This window comes from Grus americana, chromosome 1, assembly GCF_028858705.1.
Source record: "Grus americana isolate bGruAme1 chromosome 1, bGruAme1.mat, whole genome shotgun sequence".
NCBI classification, from domain to species: Eukaryota; Metazoa; Chordata; class Aves; order Gruiformes; family Gruidae; genus Grus; species Grus americana.
In genome coordinates, this window is record NC_072852.1 from 34,376,219 (window position 1) to 34,396,064 (window position 19,846).

At 40.6% G+C, this 19,846-nt stretch overlaps 1 protein-coding gene across 2 annotated transcripts in view; it reads left to right on the forward strand.

Moving 5' to 3' along the window:
- TMEM117 (transmembrane protein 117) overlaps positions 1 to 10,216 on the forward strand; it is a 226,433-nt gene extending 216,217 nt beyond the window's left edge. For both annotated transcript variants that reach the window (XM_054839684.1, XM_054839689.1), the window contains one exon: positions 7,341 to 10,216. In XM_054839684.1, coding sequence (XP_054695659.1) covers positions 7,341 to 7,981 — 641 coding nt within the window. In that variant the 3' untranslated portion in view covers positions 7,982 to 10,216. The remainder of the gene's footprint in view (positions 1 to 7,340) is intronic.
- Positions 10,217 to 19,846: the final 9,630 nt, after the last annotated feature.

Sequence of the window (19,846 nt, forward strand, 5' to 3'; positions counted from 1 at the left end):
TGTCTACTGAGTGCCTGTTTTATCTCGGTGCTACACCACCCTTTAGGAGATCTAATAAACAGCCATAACACATGGCACAAGAACCTCCCTTTGGGTAAGTTTTGCTTGAACCATCTGTTCTTGCCATCAGTTCTTGTCTTAGGTTAGGATATAATTTTGGATCATTTTCAAGCTCTGGTTATTGTGTGGATGTGTAGATACTTTTAATTTTCTACTCAAATCAAGGAGCTAATAAAAGAAAGAATGAACTGGTTCAATATATATATAACAAGATGAATGTCATCCAATCTAAAATGACGGTATAGAGTGATGCACATGAATGCGACTGCAGCAGACGGCATGGGGGTAGGACATTGATAATGCAAGAAGCTTGCTGTATTTAAGCCCTGTTTAATACATGGGATACAGAATGTTAAATTTAATCATATGACTTCTTTTTAGTAATAAGCAGGTAAAGAAGGCTAAGGCCTGAATACTGTTTGTTTTAGTACTTGCTATAGGGATAAAGTCAAGCTGTAAATCTATGACCTGTGCCCTGATTTGTAGAAACTGGAAACCCTTTTCTCCCAAATAGCAAGGAGAAAGAAAGTATGACTGAAATTACATTTACCATGTCTTTCCTGGCCAGTTTTGTTCTTCATAAGTTCTTTTACAGTCTGTTCTGATCACTGCTGATCAATATATATAAGAGCAGCCATAGGACTCCCCTCAGCAGCCCTAGTTGGTGCTGGGTTGCTCTAATAGGCAACGGTCCCACTAAGAAGCAGCTCTAAGTAAAGGAACATTCAGAGGAGTAAAGGACTTTAAACCACCTTTCTGTCAGTGTGTGCTTAATGGCTTCGTGCAAGTTCTGTATAGATGAAGGATTTCACAGTTACATGCTCTATGTTGCCAGCTCTCCTGATTTTATCACATCTTAAGACAGTTCGGTTTTTTTTCTTTTCTATTTTGTCTTAAAGTCTTAGCTCCTGAATTCAGTGACTATGTGAGAATTTCAGCTTTCATATTTTTTAAAATAAAGCTCATGATTGCAGAGAAAAAATGAAATGTTGCTTCTGCATAACTCCATGTCTAAAAAAGCAGATCAATAAAAAAGTACTAAGTGTATTATTTTTAACCCAACTTGCTAGTTTAAACTAATAATATGCTTTATTAGACCCAACTTGTGATTTCTGAATGTTGTAAGTTGGCAGTAATGTTGAATTAACATCTTCAGCCTGTAGCTGATATGCTTCAGTGTAATTTTAAATTTACTATCAAAAGCATATCTTATTTTTACTGAGTACCATGTTTTGCTCAAATTTCTTTGCATCTAAGAACTCCTAGCAAGAATCTACTCGGTTTTAAATATTTTTATCCTGTTTTGATAGCTGCTTTTATCTATGAACATCAAAAATAACTTGAATTCCTGCATCTGCTTAACTCATCTGGATTTCCCTTGACAGATGGTTTGCTGCAATGTGTGTGTTTTCCTTCTTGGGCTGCTGTTTATGAAAATACATAGTCTTTCCTAGTTTCTATAATACCCAGGGAAATTTGTAAAACTTAAAAGTAAATTTTGTTACTTCAGATTCTTTCATGGTTAAAAGGCACTAGGGGGCCAGGCTGGTACCCTTTAATAGCAGCAATGGAGATCCAAGAGCATCTGCTGTCAAGTATGTGGATAAATTTCAAATAGGAAATGTTAAGGTTTAGGTATCAAAACAGATGGGAGATTTTTCTGGCTGTTTATAAACGTGTTTCTGAGTGCTGATCTACCCAGAGTGCCCTTCCACCCAAAGAAGAAATCACCACCTTCATGGCTGGTGAGTGCCTAGCATGGCTGGCTTGTGGAGTTAAACCAAAAGTGTGTCCAGATTCAGGCCAAGCATCACCTACACAGGGAAGCCTGAGGGAGCCCTTGGGCAAAACCAGAAAGGTTAGAGGTAAAAACAAAGCTGTCCATGCACACAGATGTGAAAAAACCTCAGAGGATTTGCAGCTTAGTTCAGCTGTGAGCGGTCTGTGTGCATGTATCTAGCTAATAACGCTAATGTGACAGAAGATACAAAGAATGTTTTGAAGATACCTGAATGTTTTACAAAGGTGTCTGAATGTTTTCAGGCACAAATTGCAATTGAGGTAAGAGTCTAAAGACGTTTTCTACACTACCCCTGGCTGCAGTTGCACAGGCCACTTGAGTCTAGCCTTAATAAGTGGGATTTTGACATTTCCTCTTGACCTCAGGAGAGATGCTGAGAACTGGCTTCTGCATGAGATCTCTTTTTAGGACATGACTGCTCTGTTACAGAGTGGACATACAAAAATAAAAATGCTCCAGAATCAGCAGCTGGTTTGGGATATTTGAACCTGTGGGATCTGCCTCGGTTGCCCAGTAAAACAGTTGCATGTGGGATTGTGAACTGGTTGCTGAACACGTTGTAGGCCTTATCAGCCTCCAAAAATGAGGGCTGCCCAAACATCTTGTACAGCTGGCAGAAATAGGTGCTTTTCTGGAACAAAAAAAAAGAAAAATCCATACCTCTTTCACCACGAGAAAGCCCGTGGCATTCACATGCAATGCACATTTGTTGTTCAGCTTCCGCAGGGAGGAGAGAATGTTTCTAAGCAGAGTACCGTTTAGGCTGGTGTTCAGAGCATGGTCCTACAATGCAGGTCTAAACTGCCGTAAGTGGAGATAGTTCTAGTGTCGAGGTTTCCCATCTCGTGAGTGCCCTAGCCATGAGGATATAATCCTCCTCAACAGCCATGCTTTCTCAGAAAACAGGGGTCAAGTTTTCAGCCCCAAACAGTGGTTGTAGGATACAATACCTAGAAAAGGGTTCCACATTCTGCATCACAGCCTCACAGAGACACCCAGTATATGCTCTTGGCTAGCTACATACCTCCATTATTTTTCTTTTTGAGGATCCTTATTGCACCAAATTTCAGTATGGCATCACATTCCCCAATACAACAAACCAGACGCCTGACTCTCCAAATGTCCTGCATAGCATGTAAAGACATCAACGCTGTGAAAGCCAGTCATCAAACAGGTCTTTTTTTTAGGTAGTGCATGGCTGAATGACACAGCCTATTTTACCACCTGATTTTCTTTGTTGTAACTTCATTGAAGAGTCTGAGTATAATTCTTTGCAGTTTGCTGAAATGATTGACTAGCCTTCCAGTCTTGAGAGCTGATCTTACTGCATCCTTCCATTTCAAATTGCGTCTATGAAAAATCCACCTGCTTCAAGAAAGTATGCCAGTATTCTTGGCCACACAGATCTCACTGGAGTAGAAACAACCCTCAGAGCAATACTAGTACTGATCCTACAGAATTTGGTGAACAGACAAATTAAATTACTTCATAGTGTGGGGCTCCATTGTCCCTTATCACTTTTCATCTGGAATTAAAGTGGAAGCACTATAAAAGAAATTATAGAGATATTTTTAATAAAATTAGTATCTATAGCTTCGTAATATATTTAATGTGACTCTTTGCAAAACTATAAACTTGAGCTTGTTTATGCACCAGGTGATAAATAAGGAGTGACTTCTAATTTATCAAGCTTATTTCCTATATAAGTTTAATATATGACCTAAAGTTTGCTATAAAAAGCATTATGCTGAAATTAATTGCAGTAGACAATCATTTCATATACCTAGATTATACACATGTATAATGTTAAAGGTTGGTCAGTCTAATAAGTCTCAAAAATTACTTGTCATGGGGAATTATCATCACATAGATGTTTGTGAGTGGAGACTGTCAGGCCTCTTGGTTCAGTCTGCTTCAACACATTTGTCACTGACCTAGAAGGATTGCTTGGTAAACTGGGCTTATTTGGCTATCACGCCTGGTAGGACAGCTCAGTAAAGTGCATGTCTTGGAAGAGGGACAGACAGCAGAGGACACTGTATTCTAGAAAGAGGCAAATACTTTCTGTAAGTAACCAAGACAGCACTAACTCGCAGTCATTTCGTGTCTAAGGAGATTAATGCAGCCCTTGGCTACAGGGAATACTGAGTAGGAGTAGGAAGATGTCATTGTCTTTATATATGGTTGTAGTGAGACTGTTACTCATATACAGTGTTTGGTTCTGGTGACAAGTTTTCAAAAGAAAAAGAAAAATCATAGAGCTCATTGAGCATGACAGTGATGCAGAGGATGGAAAAATTGTCTAGAAATGAGGTATTTAAGGAGTTTTGAGAAGATCCACTGTAGAACAGAGGCAGGTCTCAGGCAACTAGCTGCCATTTAGACATACAGGTTGTGATTCATCTTAGTTAACTGGTGTGTCTGCATCCAAGCTGTTTGTCTAAGCACCCTTTATAGTCCATACTGACCCAACGATCCCAACAGCAGGGCTTAGGGCTGTGCTCCTGCCTGCCTAACTCTGTTTGGGAGCTGAGTGAGGGAGTTTCAAGTTCATGCTTTTTATGAAACAGGAATAATTGAAATGCATATCTCTCTTAGCTCAGGTGAGCGCTCAAATTCTTAATATAAGAGCGGTGGAGCCTTTTTTAGACAGATTCATCTTAGAGGAGATTCACAATTATGAAACCACAATGTAGAATAGATACGACATAAAGCCGAGATCACCACCTGGCTACCTCTATTCAGCATTTTTTGTGTTTTCTGCTAGCTTCTTAGTCAACTTCTTCACCAGCAGCAGCTGCCATCTCAAGTCTTACTCCTTAGGTGGCTTGCTCTACGTGTGTCACATTTAGGACAATGTGGTCACACAGGTGATTGCTGTGAAATCCAGTGGGTGCCATTGTGCCTGAAAAGGAGGTAGGTCATAGCTCAGCATTGCAAAGTCTAGGTTTCCTTTGTCAGTCATACCCGAAACCAACGATCAAGGAAACTGTAACAGTGTCTTTTGACCATCTCAATAATGTCTCCATTTTGTTATGCTTCGTATTTTGGTCTTTCAATTGTCTGTTTTCTCCCTACGCATCTTCACTCTTGACATGTCTAGCTGAAGGGAAAGAGCGATACTGGTCCTACATGAGTTTTTCCCATTCCTACCATCCCAAGGGTGTAGCAGATCTCTCTGGAAAGTCATCTGTCCTGGCTCTGCAGAACCACAGATAATATTTTGATGAAGTCAATAACAAAAGAAGTGGAATGGTTTTTTGGATGGGCTTATGATGCATTTTCCTGGGAAAAGAACGTAACTTAAGGAATTAACTTTGGGGCAATGTAGCAAGGAGTTTCTTTCTAGTTGAAACACGGTAATATTTGATGACAAATTATTTTTTCAAAAACTGTCCAACAGAACAACCATAATAGAGAAAGGAAGTTTTGAATGCAGTAAATCGTGTTTTCTTTCAAACTGGCAATAGATAAACAGATAATGGTTCTAATATTTGTTTCCATGTCATTTGTGTTTAGCCTGTTTTCCTAAGGAAATGAGAATTATGTGATCATGTTCTCTGTGTGGGTTGGTCTCACTCTCTCTCTGTCCAACACTCAGCATCAAATAACTTTTCAACCCACATCCACTTTCAATAACATTTTTCAGAGGGTGGGAATCTGGAAAATAGTGTGATTATCATTGTGTCCTAAGAAATGGTGGTTAGGTAAAGGAGAATCATCTAAGTTAGTCCCCAGCTGAGGAAAAAGCAGGGAGAAGTCAGCTGTTTGAATATGTCCCAGCCAGCCCATCAGCACACACTATGTGAGATATATTCTGTCTGTATCTGCTGAAAGTTCATAGGTTATGGGGAAGCTAGGATTATTCTGATGGACAGAAACACAGGAAATACAGGGCAGAAATCCACAGGAAACAGCATGAAACTACATTGTATTGTTCATTATTGTATTTCATATTTTAGCATCATTTTCAGTGTCTTGGTGTCGATTTAAGGAACAAATATTATAAAATCTGGTGATAATCTCCTACAACCATAATTTTCTTTAACAGGTCAATTGTAATATTGATGAAAACCGAGAAAAAAGATAGAGGAGTTATTTAGGAACTATGTGAACAGGATTGGCTGCAAGGTCTTTTCAGTGCAGCTTGGTTTCTGGATAGTGACAATAACACAGGGGACTGAACATTCCTGCTCATTTTCAATCTAAGTATAATCTAGTCTGAAGAGGACTATTAAACACAATTGCTGAAATACAAGGAGTTACCCTCCTTACCTTCCGGGAGCATTCTGCTCGTACAATTTGAACACACAGACTTTCAGGAACTGTAATCCATTTATTCTCTACCAAGGCAATGGCATAAGTAATTTGATAGATACTCTGATACGTTCACTTTCTTTTTCACTTGAAACGTACTTAAATATGATTCCAGCATAAACCAATATCATTCACCACCAGCAGGAACATTCGTCCATGAATGTCCTTTAACATAATGCTGACATGCAGATTTGCTGGGTTCTTAGGTGGTGTCAGTCATCACTGCACAGGTAGAATCTTAACATATGTCCAGCTAGAATGTAAGAGATGCTTTGACTATGGAAATAGTATAATTTGGTTCGTGTATTCATCGAATAATTTAGGTAAAAAGGGACACCTGGAGTTCATCCATTCCAACACCCTACCCAAAGCAGGGCCAATTTTGCAGTTGCATAAAGTTATCTTTAATGTCTTTCAGATGCCTGGAGGAAGCATGCAAAAGAGCAATTTTAAATCATAAAGGAGAAAGGTTTCCTCCTCCAGTATTGCAGGAGCTTAATGTTAGACTGTGAGTCACTCCTTGGAGGAGTTTCTTACTACACGGACTATAGAAGAAGCTGAGCTGACTAGCCTCCCGAGACTACAATCAGCCCTTGCTAATTCTCAAGCGTGTAATATCTCTAAACCACAGTTTATCCAATTGCCCCCATCTGAATATATCTGCACACCATGGTTGGTATAACAAACAATATATGTATATATTCTTAAAATTTACATAATTACCAACACCAAAAACTTCAGTTAACTTCAGTCATTCCTGGCATATAAGCAGTTCTATCAAATATGGCCTTTTCATGAGAAATTTCCATGTGAAATTTTTTTAAGCCCTGGAATGAATGGTTTTTTTGGGTTTATAGATCTATACCACATCACCTAGTGGTCTCATGAGCAGGTCATCTACGAACTGCAATGTGAATTCAATTGATAATCTGCTGTGCTTGTGTTACAAAATTATTTTAACATATGCCCAGACCTAATTGTGAAATACTAAGGGATGTTCAGCATAAATCTGATCATGGTGGAAATCTTATTACAACTTTGCTTTACAGATTAATAAAAAGGTTGGTTTTTTTTTTCCTCTGAGTAACTTTTACATATGACTGCATTTGTACTGCTTCTAAAATGGATATATCAGGTGACAGAACTTTCTTTTTCCAAACAGGTAAATGGTTTAACTATGGAATTATCTTCCTTGTTTTAATCTTGGATCTGAATATGTGGAAGAACCAAATCTTTTACAAACCTCATGAATATGGTCAATATATTGGTCCTGGACAGAAGATCTACACAGTGAAGGACTCAGAAAGCTTGAAAGACCTTAATAGAACTAAGCTGTCTTGGGAGTGGAGATCCAATAACACTAACCCATTGACCAACCGGACCTATGCTGAAGGAGACATGTTCTTGCACAGCAGATTCACAGGCTCTAGCCTTGATGTCAAATGCCTGGCTTTTATTCCAAGTTTGCTGGCTTTTGCTTTGTTTGGTTTCTTCATCTGGTTCTTTGGGCGATTTCAGAAAACTGACCAAGGCATGGAGAATTTAGATAAATCCTACACAAGAATGAAACGAAAGTCACCATCAGATATGGGAATGACACGAGAAAATACACAGGTGTTAGTAGAAGAACCATTAAGTTTTCAGGAACCACATCTCGTATCCATAAAATCAGACTTAAGTGAAATAGTTTTTAATTCTTCTCTCCTAACTTCTGAAAACTTGAACGCACAACTGAACGAACAAGATAGCCCTTTACAGCCAGTACCAGAGTCCTCTGTCCCTAAGAGTAATCCTGTGACATAGAGGCAAATACCCAGGAAAATCAGTTTAAATAAGCCGTTACTATAAGATTTCAGTTTTACCTTTTGTAAGTTAAGATTTACATAGTGTTTAGAATAAGAAACTCAACCTATACCAAAAGGTGCTCAGCATGCTTTTTCTAGGAATTTTGTTTTTTATTTGTATTATAGTATGTGCCTACTGTATATCTAACATTCCTTTATAGATTGCTTCCCAAAATTGCACAAGCTATTTATTAATACATTACCTTAATTGTATAGTAGTGTATTAGATGATTACTTGCAGGTATAAAATTCTACCGTGGTGGTGCCTTGAGACATTAAACTGTTTTTTAACTCAACGCCAGATGTATAGCACAGTTCTTCTAATCTATTTTGCAAAGCTTTTTGTATATGGTTATTTCAAGTATCATTTGATGTCTTGACAGAGGAGATGAATATAGTTATTCCTAAAGCAGAAGGGTTTCTGTTAGGACATCACAACTTGACTTTGTTATTTAGTCATCTGTGAAGCCAGTGACTTTGATGACCGGACTGCAGAGAAGCATGTTGATTACCTTTTAATTTTTGCTGGCTAGCTGCCAAACACAAATACAGATTCATTATGTGGTAAACAGCAGAGTAATAATACGGCATGGGTCACTACTTGTGAAAATACGTCTTTCTCCATCAGTAATAGCAATTAGGTGATAATGCCTAATTATATTTTTCCTAATTAAAGATAAACTGCTCCTCGATTAAAAGTTTTGCCCTTCACCTTTTAGAAACAGAGGTGAAAATGCATGGTCAAAAGCAACTCTTTTCATCATCACACCAAATCTATGCAACATCAAAGAGCCAGTGGAGTGATAACAGTAAAGGACACAAAGCCCATTAAATACAATATTCGTGTGGTGAGGTGCAGATGTGGTCTGGGCATATGTGAAGCATATGTATCGTAAAATCATAGAATCATAGAATGGTTTGGGTTGGAAGGGACCTCAGAGATCACCTAGTTCCAACCCCCCTGCCATGGGCAGGGACACCCTCCACTAGACCAGGTTGCCCAAAGCCCCATCCAACCTGGCCTTGAACACTTCCAGGGAGGGGGCATCCACAACCTCTCTGGGCAACCTGTTCCAGTGCCTCACCACCCTCGTAGTAAGACATTTCTTCCTAATACCTAATCTAAATCTAGTTTAAAGTTTAAAGCCATTACCCCTTGTCCTATCACTACATGCCCACATAAACAGTCCCTCTCCAGCTTTCTGATAAGCCTCCTTTAAGTACTGGAAGGCCACAATAAGGTCTCCCCGGAGCCTTCTCTTCTCCAGCCTGAACAATCCCAACTCCCTCAGCCTGTCTTCACAGGAGAGGTGCCCCAGCCCTCTGATCAGCTTCGTGGCCCTCCTCTGGACTCGCTCCAACAGGTCCATATCCTTTTTATGTTGGGGTCTGGAGAGCTAGATACGGTACTCCAGGTGGGATCTCACGAAAGCAGAGTGGAGGGGCAGGATCACCTCCCTTGACCTGCCTGTCACGCTTCTTTTGATGCAGCCCAGGATACGGTTGGCTTTCTGGGCTGCAGACACACTTTGCCGGCTCATGTTGAGCCTTTCATCAATCAACACCCTCAAGTCCTTCTCCTCAGGGCTGCTCTCAATCCATTCTCTGCCCAGCCTGCAGTTGTGCTTGGGATTGCCCTGGACCACGTGCAGGACCTTGCATTTGGCCTTGTTGAACTCCATCACGTTTGCATGGGCCCACCTCTCAAGCCTGTCAAGGTCCTTCTGGATGGTATCCCTTCCCTCCAGCGTGTCGACCACACCACACAGCTTGGTGTCGTCGGCAAACTTGCTGAGGGTGCACTCGATGCCACTGTCCATGTAACCCACCAAGATGTTAAACAGTGCCGGTCCCAGTACCGACCCCTGAGGAACATCTCCAAATACTGAAGAAATGTTTAGGGTTTTTAATTAAAGCAGATTAATAATTCAATGTTATTGTAGTCTTTTTTTTTTCCTTCATTCATTATTACCATGAATAAGTGTAACCTGGAAGCAGAAATATAGAGAAACTGGGTTTTTTTGCTTTTTTTGAAGGGGATTTTGTAATATGAATTCCTCTGCTGTATGATCAAACTATATGCACTAGAGAAATTGCATATCTAAAACATCAGAAAGACTCTGATTTGCCTCTAATTTAGTTCTATAAATTGTTGTTACAAGTTACTAAATAATAAGTCATTTTTAAGTCTGAATTATTTCCCTGTCATTTATTGGTGTTGCTGTATTTTGTCTTTGTGACTTTTTTATCTCCGTTGTTTTGATCTATCTGCTTTTAAGTTTTTGGAATGCTGAATTTAGCATGCATAATAGAACTATGCATTTATTAACTGTCACTTGAGAGCCAATTTTAATAAACATCATTCAACAATTGTTTATTATGAGGCAGGAACATATTCTGTTAGTTTTGCAATTTTTAAAGCATTTTACCCATGCATTGTCCTATTTAAAATCATAAATATTTCTGACACTAAAAAAAGACAGGCAGTATCACAGTAATATCAAAATCAAATATTTTGCTTATGGAACATTTAATATTTTGTCAGGAGAAAGTTCACTTTATAATCAGACTACTTTTTTATCCATTAAAAATTATGACTAAAAATAAATCCATTAGCTTTTGCCTACTGCAGCCTATAAACTTATTTAATTGACTTAAGATATAGTCAAAGACAAGCCATTAATTACTAATGGTAAAACACTGTGAGATCCAGCTTGTTCTGTATAAGAGGTGACTATATTGATGTTTGACTTTCAAGCAGCATTTGATTTGTTAAGGAGTTACAGAAATAGCTGATTAATTTTGCAGATACATGCTTCTCTGTATGTTTTGGACACTGTAAACCCCAGTACTGAAAATCTCTTGTTAGCTCATTTCTCCTTTTTGTGCATGGGAGTGGTTAAATCCATTAATATGTAGTCAGAAAATGAAAGAATTACTTGAGCCTTACAGCCTGCATGATTACATGACTCTGAGAAAACTGTTATTAAGCAACTGATCCACAGCTAAAATAATTCTGTGACCTCACATTGAGTTAATGCTTTTAACATCATTATAAGCCTGCATGAAAGAAAAAAAAACCATCAACTAATCCTAGATTTTGCATGAGTATTTAAATTAATGGTCAAGCAGAAAGACCGCTTATATCATGGATTCATAAGAAGTTAAAAGATTCGGTGTAGCCACTCACCATGGTCAACTCATCCATTTAATGAAAGAAAGGACGCCTCAGTTGTGTGGGAGTCTCATTTGTAAACACAGACACAGATGGAAGAAGAGAGGAGTATTTCCACTCTCCGCTTCCAGCGTGGAGTTTGAAAAGCCTGAGTTAGGTGGATAGGCTTACCCTAAGCTCCCTCTGAAGCAGGCGGAGACTTGGGAGCTGACCACCCTACACGTGATTCAGTACCTAGCTTAGCCATTTATCTCCGCAGTAGTAAGCAGTGCAGCTCAGCAGGAATGGGTCTGTGGAGTGAAACAGTTGGTGCTGAGGACCCAGTGCCCATAGTTTGTGCATTTCAGGGTTTTACTTCAGGTTAGCTCTTTTCTGGTCCTTATAAACTGTATGTACGATAGTGGCTGGGGTACATTTTGGACAAATCTCGTTCATGTGCAGAGACCATGCAATTTGAATTAGGAGAGAGAAAGTGGGCACAATCTAAACTGCATTCCTGAGCTCAGCTACTAACGCAAATTCATCCTCAGTCTTCTGAAGCTGCTTGTCTTCCTCCATGGATTGTAGAAGGGTTCACGGGAGACTGGGTGGCTAAGTAGGAGGCCTGAAATTGGTTATTATCCAAAATGGAAATATTGCTCCTCCAAGCACATTCATTGTTTTCAACTGTTGTTCACTATTGATATTCTGAAATGCTTCCCTAACTCAAACCCTTCTGAAATGCTTTCTAGTCTAGTACCCATCACTGGGACCTTGATATGGATGGTTGACCTTTTCCTGAAAGCCTAACTATTGCACCAGTTTTTTTAGTCTTTTTGTTTGTTTGTTTTCCTGAAGAAGTTGAAGAATCTGTAGAAGGGAAGAAACTTGAAGAAGTGTGAATTTTTTCACATACTGCACAAGTCTTCATTCTGCTCTCTATAATAAACCATTTAGCAGCTGCCATCACTACAGGGCTGGCCTGTGTCTGCTTTGTCAGAGATCAGATCCAGTACAATAGTTCTTTTTTTTACCATAGATACACTGTACAGTGATGGATTATAGATACTGCCTAAAATAGCATACATAGAAGAGACATCTCTAGGATAAGCACATAAGATTTAAGAGCCTATAGGTGCCTATAAATTGCCTTAGCATCCTCAACAATTACCTTTGCTGAGATGGAAGTGACATGGAGCAAATATAAGGTAAGAATGTTTGTAGAAAGTACCTTAAATATAATATTCATGCTTATGAAAGTGTATATATGTATGTCTAAAATCCAATTGTATAAGATGTGTATGTATGTTAGCAGTTTAGGGATTAGTTGATTCTATTGGGGAAAACTGCTGAGTCTCTCAAGCAGACGATTCACTACTGTCCTCTTTATTTTACATTGCTCCATGAGTTAGTTACTCCAGATTGCTTTATGTCATCTGCCTCCACTTCTATTGCAAAACCAAAAAAGAAAATTTACTTGCACTCTGCTTCCCCAAATTATGTTTTTGTCTAATTTATGCAGAAAGTAAATTTCTTAATTTTAAAAGATTTCTGTCCTCTCCAGCTAGTATCATCGTACTCTCGGCTACTGCACTATATTACAGTATGTGTTAAAGTATTGCTTTTCCTGTGGTGAATAGCCTCCATCATGACAACCACCTGGAAACAAAGAGCAGACATCTCTCAAAGACTGGAAAGGCAGCAATTCAGCTCCTTACTGGACTGTCAAGCTCCTTTTCCCACAAGTGAACAGGTTATGACTCACTAGTAAAAGATGTAACATATTTTTAATACACTGCCCTTAATTTTAACAACCTCCTTGGAGGGGCTCAGTGAGAGAGGACTTTTTGTCTCAGGTCATAAAGTTGAAGTAGTTAGAGTCCTGCAAGCAGAGTGTTGCAGCTTTTCAGGTTGTATTTAAAAGTAACCAGCTTAAACTTTGAGCAGATTGCAAGAACCATAAAAATTAGACAGATCAAACTGTGAATAAGAACAGAAAGTTGATTCACTTGTAGCTGCCCAGTGCCAGTTACAGAAAACACACATTTATCAGATGTTAGAGTGACCCTGTGCTTGGGATTATGGACAGTGACATGTGAAGATTCAAACTGTGTATATTAACAGTTGCAGTCCCTTTATCAACGGAGATGACACTGCAAACACTAGACAGACCAGCTCTTCCACCGTATGGTTTCTCTCCTATCCATCCATCCATCCATTCTATGTCACAAATGACAAAGGGGTTGTTCATTTCCCTGTGCACTTGAAACTGTCCTGTGGGGAGTCTGGGCTGCCTGAATATGATGTGGCATGTCATTGCGATACCTAATATACAAACTCTAAGTAGGACAACCAAGGGCAGGCACAAGGAGGAAGTCTGGTCAGTGAGTTCCACAGCCTTGAGGTGAAGAATGGCTTATGTGGCCATTTCAGAGGCAAATCAATATAAATGGAAGTCCTGTTTTATAGGAACACGAGGGGATAAATGGAGAGACAGTAAATCACTAGAAATCCTTTCCATCCCCTTCAAATATTCAAACAGAAGCAGCAAGTCCCTGTTCCCAAATGTTCACAAACAACTCTCAGCTTCCAGATGAATTGGGTGAGTAGCTCTTCCGGATGACTAGGTTTTAACACCATCTTATTTCCCTCCTAACACTTCCTCTGCACAGGAGATGTCAGCAGCTTTTCACTGTTTGGGGGAAAGGGGTAGTTTTCTGAATGGGAAGTAGGGAAGAAATTTATGAAGGACAAACCCCATGAGCCTGGTACTCTCCACAGCAACCTCCTTAATGGGGAGAGGAAAAGCATGAATCCAGCTGCTTTGCAAAAAGGAGTGAAGTAGCATCAAATCCTTTCAGAAATACATGTTACAGCAGCAGCACAGTCACAGAGATACTTCTAATCTCATGCTTTTCCTTTGATGTGTAGCAATTGGGGTCTGCAGAAGAGCAGCTTATCTGATTCCTGTAGGCAGGTTATAGACCTGAATCTCATGCTGCTTTGTGACATCTGGAGCACTTCTTTGCATATTGAATTCCTTCTTCTATTCCTTCCCCCTCCCCCCCCCCGCCCCAGCTTTTTTTTTTTCTTCCCTAAGGTCTGTTTCATTCTTCTGTTTTTATTTCCAGTAATTTTTTATTGTTAGTGACCTAACCCACAAATCACCCACCAAAGGACCGTAATTACTGTTATTGATGCGGTACCATCTGTACACAGGCTCTGCCCAGCCAACGAGATTCTGCCAAAACAGCAACAGGTACGTTTCCTAGGACTCTGTCACAATCTAGGGACAGATCTAGTGCAAACGTAGTTCACTGCAGTATTGGATGGTACATGCAGAAAGGTTTTGAGTCCTTCTAACCAGGTCCCTTCATGGAGCATTACAAAGGAATGTTTACAGACAGAGTTATTTTTATGACTCAATGTATTTATTCAAGAAAACATGTAACTGTGTAACTTCTTGAAAACAATTGGAGCTCTCTCTCCTATTGCGAGTATCCTGCCTTGCTCTCAGCTACATTCAAAGGAGACGTGAGCCATGTGAACGTAATAGATGTTTTCCTCAAGTCTGCCTTCATTCTAGCTCTCCAGTTCCTGGGGAAAAGGGGCTTTTAGCCTGCATGTGCACAGACCCCCAGTGTGTCCTGCCTGGCATAGCTTCAAGGCTGGGCATTTTAGGAAAGAGCAGGCTCCTTTCTTCTCTTCAGACAGACAAGTACTGTTGGTGTGGCTGGCCATGGTGCAATTTCTACCTACCACTGAAGCAGTCAAAATTGAAATGCAATATTTGTTTCTAAAAAGTCAATACTGACTGCTTGTTTGCTCCCTCCTTTTTGCCATCTTTCAGAGAGGTAGTTTGAGATGGATCAGAACATTTCCTCAGCTACCAACTAATTTTTTCATTGTTTCTTTTCCCCATGGGATCCTTTCCTCCCTTTTCCCACTATTTCAATCTATGTGATTCTCAACATCCTCAGAATCATTCTGCAGTTTCCATTCAGGCTCTTCCTTTCCTCTCTGCTTATCTCCCCTTCACTTTCGTAGGTTCATAGGATAATTCAAGTTGGAAGGGATTTCTAGCCAAGCTCTTGCAGAAATCTGGGTCAGGTCTGAGCTCAAACCAGGTTGCTCAGGGCTTTATCTTTGCAGGTCTTGAAAATATCCAACGATGGAGACTGCACGAGCTTCCTGGGCAACTCGTTCCAAAACCTTCTCAGTAATGGTGTATAAATGTTGCCACTGGTAGAAATCTCCAAAAGAGATTCCCAGTAGTAATAAGTGGGAATGATCAAACCATGTGCAAACCATGACAAATGACACAGTGTGAAGGCAAAGTTATCAAGACGTGAGCATGGCTCTGTTCAGGTACACTCTGTCCTGTGGGAGTGAATTCACATCAGCTCTCACTAGATGCTCTACAGGCGTAATTGAAAGCAGAAAATGGTCTGCAAGCATTGAAGAAAATCAAGACAGTTTCTTTGTCTGAAGTTAATTCTAATTATACTTCATACTGATGTAACTGGTATCTGTTTATTGCCTGGTACCTGCTTATTGCCTGGTACTGTATTTGCATATTGAAGAAGTCAATTATCTCTTCAATTTGGAATCCTTGGCTCATGTAATCAATTGCCCTGAGTGAATGTTTAAAATTACTCATGAAAGAGTCATACTTTATTATCTTTCATCTAGAAGAACCAGTAGCACCCATTAATAGAATGGATTATTACATTTTTGGAAAACCTGTTTGGAGTGGTCAGTAGGAAACAAATTGAATAGCTGAAGTTATGCATTGCCTGAGTCATTAATCTATACAACCATACTGTGATATTTATTAACTGAAAAATCATTTAGATTAACTAAAGAAAAGACTTCTTTCTTCTCAGACTTCCATTCATACTGACTTTCTATTACTGGCCTCGTGTATGTCTGCACACACAAGAGTGTTAGAAATGGTCTCCAAAAGGAAAAACAGATTAGAAACCAATGCTTGGATGTAGTGTGGATGATGGCTAGGGTGGTCAGGGGTTTGTTTTAATTAAGGTTTACCTAGTGCAGCTAAGGACCCCTTCCGTCCCAGCAAGTCTAGCAGAGGCAATCAGAAGAAAGTTGGGCCCATTCAAGTTCTTGTCTGGGAAGGTGGCAGATTACTTAAAGAAATGTGAAAGGGAGACTGAAAACTTTGCAGAAAAGCAGGAGGTTTAAGCAGTAAAGGAGAGTATGAATGCACAAAGATCAAACAAATCAATACGATTTAATCCACATTTGTGTCTTAAAGCAGTAGCTTATATGAAGAGCTTCTGTAATTTAAAGGATAGAAAGACAAAGGCATTGGAACTAGGTAATAAGAGACTACCTTATTCAAAACCAGCTTTTAAAAAAAGTATTGATGGACTCTCCCTCCCTTTAGAGATAAATGTCGATGGTAACATGCTTCTGCATGCCTTGGTGACCTTTCCTTTGAGAGATTTAACGGGATACCAAGGGAGCTGATGTGCTGGTGGCTGCTAAGTCTTTTGGACTACAAAACACATACTCAGACACGGTCACAGTTTCAGTATTTAATTGTTCAGAAAATCATTTGCTGAAAGCAGGTATAGCTTGAGCCAACAGCAACTAGAATTAATATATTCCAGAACTGCAGCAGCTCCAGCTGCTGCAGATGTTTGAGGACCTTTGTGAGCTTCATTCCCTGTCGGCTGTGGCAGCCTTGCTGGGTAACACTGCTGAGGATGCTTGTGTGGCTTAACTTCTGTGTCATCCAGTGATAACACAAACCTGATCCCACAAGTACAGATAATTTCCAGTAACCATTGTTTCTATGTTTCCATGGTTACCAGAAAGAGAAAAATTTCTATTTTTGCTTCACGAAACTATAATGGAACATTTTCCAAAATCTGTGCAAGGTTAAAATTAAATTGTGAACAGACAATCTAAGCATTTTTCCTTCATGTGTGCCATCTCTTTACTCTCTTTCCACCCTTTCCGTCACTTCTGACCTGCACAAATCTCACCAGCTCCACAGGAAAGCTACTCCTCAGAAATAATCCCAAAGGGGGCAGAGATCAAACTCTTTCCTATGGGGTCCTGGAGAGACTTCAGGCATCATTCATTCAAAAAGAAAAAAAAGAAAAAACAATATTGATTCCAAGGTCTAAAGAGTTTGTTATTTATACAAAAGCAGCTAGAGCAGATGTGGCAGAAGTTTACAGTAACCTCCTGCTCCATTTTCACGGTAAGTCTGCCTACGAGGGCCAGTATAATTATCTGTTGAACCTATAAACTAGGTAGGCTTAGTGTGCAGTGTTTAATGAAACCTCTATGGAAATGCACCTAAAAGAGTGGGGTTTTTTTTTCAGTTTTCAAGCCCAGAAAGCACAGTGACAGGTCCTTAGTAACCAGGCTGTGCTAACAGGCTCCTGAAGTTCATGCAAGGCCATCCAAAGGTACAAGCTCAGGTCCACGTGAGCTATATTGCTATTTTAGGTGACTGCACCTGAACAGTTAGCACTGTTGCTCTAAAGTGTTACAAAGACACGGTGTAATACTGCTCTAAACAGACTTCAAAGGCATCTAGTTCATTCGGGTGTATTTTAGTGCCTTGCAAAAGGCACATGAAGGAATAAACACAAATAGCCCAAATGTCCCTCCTGGTGTTCTTGATGGCTTCAACTTTACATCACAAAAATCTCCACCACCTCTTTGGAGAAGTGAACCAAGCAGTTCACAAGACCTTTCCTAGAGACCTCTCTGCTCCGTCTTCTGTGGTCTGCTGGAAAAATGTACTTTAGTCAAACTACCCACTCATCATATTGCTCTTGTTACTGTTTATACCACAGTAGCATGTAAGTGCCTTAGACAAATAAGACTATAAAGACTGGAAAGGAACTGCTTGAAGAATCTACAATGCAAAAGACAATACAAAAGGTAGAAAGGAAAATTAGAATGCTAAGATGTGAAATCGCTCGCCCAAGTTCCCAGAGGTCAGGTATCCCACTGCTTGTCTGTTTTATTAGGACTTTGGCCTTTCTAGGTTGTTGCTGTCGAATGGTTTATTTGCTACATGAGATTCACACACAGACACTGCATGAAACATCCCAGGAACAGGATTAGGCATATTTTACCCTGGCATATATTCCATCTGGAGAAATGAAGTTTTTGAAATCAGAAGGCAGTTTTGCTAGCATCAGAAATCCATTGTCTCCTGCCATGAAAATGCCTGCAGGGTGACCGTAATGAGAAGTGGAAATACCTCACTTCTTCCTCGACTGCCTTCCTGAGTTTGCTGATCTCAGTCTGCGTTCAGACATTGTGAGCCTGGAAAATAGACTTCAACGGTGCTTCATATCACAGCAAGTAACGTGCACAGAAGTTACAAAGCTGCTCTTTTATCCCCCAGAATGCTGACATCCTATTGTTTCTTTGCAAATGATCTTTTCCAAAAAGGAAGTAGTTAAATTCCTTTTCATAGTAAATGCAAGGACTACCAGTGTTTATGTGATGGCAGCTTCAGAATTTATACTGGGTTGTGTTTTTCCTTCAGCTGTATCAAGTGTCACTGAGAAGCAATGCTGGAAGTTCAAAAGACAAGCAGTGAAAAATATTCTTCTAACATGCTCCTGTCATGTACACTGTGAGTGCATTAATTTTTGCTTGAACGATGAAACAGGGAGACCTGTAAAACAACAATCTATTTGTAATGGGATTCTGCACGTAGCGCCCTGATATACAGTCTCATCTGAGATGCGAAAGGGCCCTGCCAGTGTCAGTGCGATAAATGCTATTTTTAGGGACAAGATGAGGGGAAGCATTAGCCCTGTGAGAGCGCACGTGAGCAGCAGAACGTGAGGAGTGCTGTGCTATGTCTCAGCCTGCGCACAGCCGGGCTGGGGTGTTTTGCCAATCAAGGTCAATCTGTGCACACACAGGGAAAGGGGAAAGGCAGGTGGTGGGCGAGATGCTGCGGTCCCTCGATGTGTTGTGCCACCCCACACCTGGGCAGCTTTGGAGATAGCTGCGGACATGCAAAACCCTGGGCTGGGGCTGCCGTGCAATTTGCTGCCAAAAGCACACGGGGAGCTGCCACTAACAGGCCCGCTGCTGCTGTAAATGAAAGTTGGTCAGTGTAATCTCATTTCTAAGCAGTCTCCAGAGGTGGGAGGGGAAAGCCAGGGCTCTCTGTGACTGGGGGGCCTGGTCGTGGAGCAGCAACATATCTCTCCCAACAGCGAGTGCCTGGCACCAGGAGAGGTGGCATCACCCCATGCCTCTGCCCCAGTTCGGTGATGGGGCAAGAAGGTGGAGCGGGACCACACTCTGCGTCTTCTATCCTGTTACTTTACGGGGAACAGACAGAAGAATTTCTTTTGCCTGTGCATTTCACCTGTGAAACCTCTGCCTCACGCTGGTGTCAGCGTACTTCAGCGTGGGCGAGACGCATCATCCCCCGGCATGGGGCCCTCGGTGCAGCGGGAGCGGGATGCCGGCATGCGGGATGGCTCCTTTGCTCCCAGCCTGGCTGGCGATGGCTATTTCGGTCTGGAGACCAGGAAGGCATTTTGGATCATTCCAAAGGTGGCATGACAGAAGGCAATGGTGCAAAAGCACAGGGGGTGGGTTGGAGGTGGGGGGCACTGAGATGCACGCAGGTCTTTCATGGGGCCGAGCCAC